Source organism: Dasypus novemcinctus, chromosome 17 (genome assembly GCF_030445035.2).
Source record: "Dasypus novemcinctus isolate mDasNov1 chromosome 17, mDasNov1.1.hap2, whole genome shotgun sequence".
Taxonomy (NCBI): Eukaryota; Metazoa; Chordata; class Mammalia; order Cingulata; family Dasypodidae; genus Dasypus; species Dasypus novemcinctus.
This window is the reverse complement of record NC_080689.1, coordinates 19,433,053-19,437,715: the sequence shown is the minus strand read 5'-3', so window position 1 is coordinate 19,437,715 and position 4,663 is coordinate 19,433,053. Positions and strand designations below refer to the sequence as shown.

Genomic DNA, 4,663 nt, shown 5'->3' with positions numbered 1-4,663 from the left:
TGCTACACCACCATTGGGTATATATCCAGAATTACTGAAAGCAGGGACATAAACAGATATAAGCACACTAATGTTAAGAGCAGCATTATTCACAATTACCAAAAGTTGGAAAGTGTCCATCAATGGATGAACAACATGTGGTATATACATATGATGGAATATTACTAAGCTGCAAAAAGGAATGAAGTACTGATACAGCCAACAGCATGGATAAATCTCAAAGACCTTATGTTGAGTAAAGTGGTATGGCAGTGGATGGGGGTGATGGTGGTACAGAAATGTGAGTGGGATCAATAGTCCTGGAGTGTGATTGTGAATGAGATTTGGGAGGTGGATTGGGCTACCCTTGGAGATGGTGGGAGGGTTAGGGGAAGGAACAGGTGAATTCTGGGAGGTTGAGGACTATGGTTGAGAATACAGTTGTGGTAGTGTTCTTTTGGCAGCTATGGCAGGGGAGGGTCACTGTTGTATGATGTCAGTGGTGGGAGGATGTGTGGGGATGGGTGCACCTGGGGCATGCCTCTATGGAATATGAATGTGTTCATGTGGTCATAGGGTGTCATCTCAGTGGGTGGAGACCCACACAATAACCAACAAAATATTAAGTTCCATCCTGGAGAGTCCTGCTGCATTCTCAAATAAAGAAGCAAACATCTCTAGAGTACATAGGCAGTGCCTAAAAAAAGAAAACAGACCAATATGCCAAGCCCATGATATTAAACATTGTGCTTATGAACCTTATTTTGTAAATTTGAAACTTAACCTAGTAATATCTATTATCTAAGCGTTATCTCCTGGAAACCTCCTTATTACTCAAATGTGGCCTCTCTCTAATCCAAACTCAGCACATACACTCACTACTTCTCCTTCTGGGATGAGACATAACTCCCAGGGATGACCCTCCCTGGCACTGAGCGTATTACCAAGCATCAACCAGCAATGCATTTGGAAAAAGATCTTGACTCAAAGGGGGAAACATTAAATACAAAAGAGTTTTTATGGCTAAGCAATTTCAAAGTGAGTCAGGAGGTCATTCTAGAGGTTATGCTTATGCACTTCTCAGGTGGATATTACTAACTGCCACATTAAACAAAGCCTCAAACAGGGGTGCTCCCAAGGGCTCTAGAGACATCCAGATGCTATAGGCAAGGGACACAACCCCATGAATTCAGCACCATGTTGGTGGGCCTTATCTTGTAATATATGATATCCTATTTCCCCAATGTAAGAGAGTTAGACTCATTTGTAATTTCCTTACATGTGATTTTTCTATCCCTTTTATTTGAAAGTATAATTAGCACTACATTCATCAAATTTATGTCCCAGAGACTTAAATCTTTGGTCTGTTCATTTGCCAGTTGTGCCCTGAATCTCAGCAGAATTGCAGCAAACACCTACTCTCCAAATCAATGGACTCACCCAGGACAACTAACAAAATGATGATAATGAACAACTCCCACCTGAAAAAACAAAGAGTATCTACATCTGCAAGCAAAACAGTTGCATCCATTTACCAATAAAATCTAAGTCCCCTTTCAATCTGAAGCAGAGCAGGCATCACCATTTCAGAATCTTCAATACTGAGGAATGAACAACCATTAGGGGGGAATGAAACCATGGACCAAAGTAGACCTATTACTATTGTACTGAAAGAAGAACTTGTAACAATGATATAAAGATGTGGTTACCAGATGTACTGAGAAGAAGGGGAGGGAAGAACATAGGGCATTTTTAGGACATTGGAATTGTTCTGTACAGTATTGTTAATGACTGATCCAGGCCATTAGATATTTTGTCAAACCTATAAAAATTAATTAATGCATAATGGGTAGATTCTTCTGATTGGAGTATGCTGTGTTTCTTGGACATGTAAATTTATTTCTTTTGTGAGAGATGGGAAATTTTCAGCCATTATTTCCCCAAATATTCTTTTTGCCCCTTTCCAATTCTCTTCTCCTTCTGAAACTCCCATGATATATATGTTCTTGCACTTTATTTTTTTAAAAGATTTATTATTTATTTATTTATCTCCCCTTCCTACCCCCCAGTTGTCTGCTCTCTGTGTCCATTCGCTGTGTGTTCTTCTGTGACCACTTCTATCCTTATCAGTGGCACTGGGAATCTGTTTCTTTTTGTTGCATCTTCTTGCTGTGTCAGCTCTCCATGTGTACGGCGCCATTCTTGGCAGGCTGCACTTTCTTTCGTGCTGGGCGGCTCTCCTTTCAGGGTGTACTCCCTGCACATGGGGATCCACTCTGCAGGGGACAACCCTACGTGGCATGGCACTCCTTGTGCACATCAGCACTGCACATGGGCCAGCTCCACACAGGTCAAGGAGGCCCGGGGTTTGAACTGTGGACCTCCCATGTGATAGGTGGATGCCCTATCCATTGGGCCAAGTCTGCTTCCCTGCACTTCATTTTTATCATTCAATTCCCTGAGCCACTGCTCAATTTTTTGCATCTTTTCTCTTTGATTTCAGCTGTTCTGTCTTTTACCTCACTTATTCTTTCTTCTAGGATTTCAAGTCTGCTCTTGTATACTTCTAATGTGTTTTGTTTTTTTTAAAAGTTTTACTTATTTATTTCTCCACTCTCCCCTTGTTGTCGGCTCTCTGAGTCCATTCGCTGTGTGTTTTTCTGTGTCTGCTTGTCTTCTCTTTAGATGGCATTCTTTAGTGCCGTTAAAGGAGCTCACTGAAGTCTTGTTGCTCCAGATTAAGAAATCCATGTGTTTGAGTCTGATGAAGACCCCTTTCTTCGTGGTCATTACTTGTGCAATCCAGATGGGGAAAAGTGAGTCCACTCTGCAAACAAGGCTGTTTCATACTTTCTATGATCTGATGATACATAAAAACAAGTCTAAGCACAGAGGTGTAGATGTGAGATACTTCACTCAGAGCCTGGAGCTCTGTGGGGATTTAACTCTGGATTCTGTGTTCTCCTGCAGGTTTGATTCAAACCTGAGAATATCTCCAGCACAAACAAGGATGTCCTACTGATGACTGAACTCCTTTGTAAATATATAGCTCAAAGGTACAGGAATATAAATTCTTTCATAAATTATTCCAGGAGTACATAGCAGGACACAGACTTACCAGTTTGTTGATGCCTTGTGAGCCAGAAGATATAACCAAGGGGAATGGTTATTTGCAGAATATGGTTTCCATTTCAGACATCACATTCATATATAGTAACCTGCTCCTGTGCATGTGTGGGTCATCTGCTGAGGCCACCAGGATCTTTATGAAGCACCTTATAGTGGACTTTCAGCATGGCATCTTTCTTGAGCTTTCCATGAGGACTTTCTGAAGGCAGGTGTCTCTGCAAAATGTGAAAAAAACCACTGAGCAAGAAATCCTGAAAGCCATAAACATAAATTCCTTTGCAGAATGTGGCATCAATTTATTCCATAAGTGTATATCCAGATCAGCCCTGAGTCAAGAATGTGAAGATTTCTTTCATGGTAGAATCATATATATCAACTCAGAGAACCTTCCTGATTACTTATTTGACTTTTTGAAAACTTGCCTAACTATGCAAGTGCTCTGGACTTCATTAAATTGAACTTCCACAGGGAAGCCAAGACTTTATGGCACAAGGCTGCAGAAGACACAAGCAGGATCCACCTAGAAAAGTCCTCATAAACCTACATTCCCATCAGGGCCATGGAAGCAGGCCCAATTCCTGCTTTCAACTGGAAGCAGGAATTCAAAACACTGCAGAATTTCAAGAAGTTGAGTAAGCAAGATATCAAATAGATGGGAAAGATATTCAGCCCTGCCACAAGCCTCAGATTATAGATTAAGATATGTTGGCATGACTGGAAGCCTCAGTTGGATCCTTGGCACCTCTAAGAACCTTCATTGCCTCATGGTGGAAGCCAGTCCACCTACCATAGAAGATGAGAAGTACATCACATCAATGACAAACCTGAAAACCTTGAGTATTCACAACCTACAGACTCAACGGCTGGGAGGCACAGTAAACATCACTAGTTTAAGCTATAATCAAGCCTGGCTGGCTACTGTGGAAAAATTAGATAGATGTCATGTAAGTTTTGTTTGAAGTTTTCTAAGTTTCTAGCCAGTGTCAGGACTTAGAAAGAGGTAGGAGGGCAGGGGAGAGAGGTCCATCTCGGGGAAGGCTGCCAGGTTGGGAGGCCCTAGGGAAGTTTCCCAGACATGGAATGATACAGTCTTATTGAAAAGCAGTAAGGTAGACCAAGTTTGTCTTCAGAAAGGCTTCTCCCTTGTCAGCACCTTCATCTCCACCTGATACCTTTTACTTTACTGCGAGGTGGCACATTCTCTCAACCCCAAGTCTTGGAGGAAATTCAACCTGTAAACCAATCACCTGCAGGAGCTAGTGGCTAATTCTGTTACTAAATTCTCATCTGGGAAAATGCAGAACATACCCAGTCCCACCCCTACCCCAAGTATATGCATTTTTAAAAATAGTAACATTGAAGGAATTTCAGACTTTAGACTCAGACACACGGTGGCAATGTTTCCTGGTAAAAGGGAGACTTCCCCAAATCAAATAACACTCAAAGTGAATCTCTGCCCTATTTGTGACTGACCAGCTCTGATCCAAGAGCAGGGGCTGCCATGTCATGCGAAGCTTTGGGCAGCAGGACCCCTGTTCTACTTACCTGTAGCAAC

The 4,663-nt window shown here is 41.9% G+C and overlaps 1 protein-coding gene across 1 annotated transcript; it reads left to right on the top strand.

Moving 5' to 3' along the window:
* Positions 1-245: 245 nt before the first annotated feature.
* Positions 246-4,067, top strand: NLRC4 (NLR family CARD domain containing 4). The gene is given in 6 exon segments (XM_071208668.1): positions 246-280; positions 2,665-2,963; positions 2,966-3,040; positions 3,043-3,513; positions 3,516-3,813; positions 3,815-4,067. Coding segments are annotated over 6 exon segments (1,431 nt in total).
* The last annotated feature ends 596 nt before the right edge of the window (positions 4,068-4,663 follow it).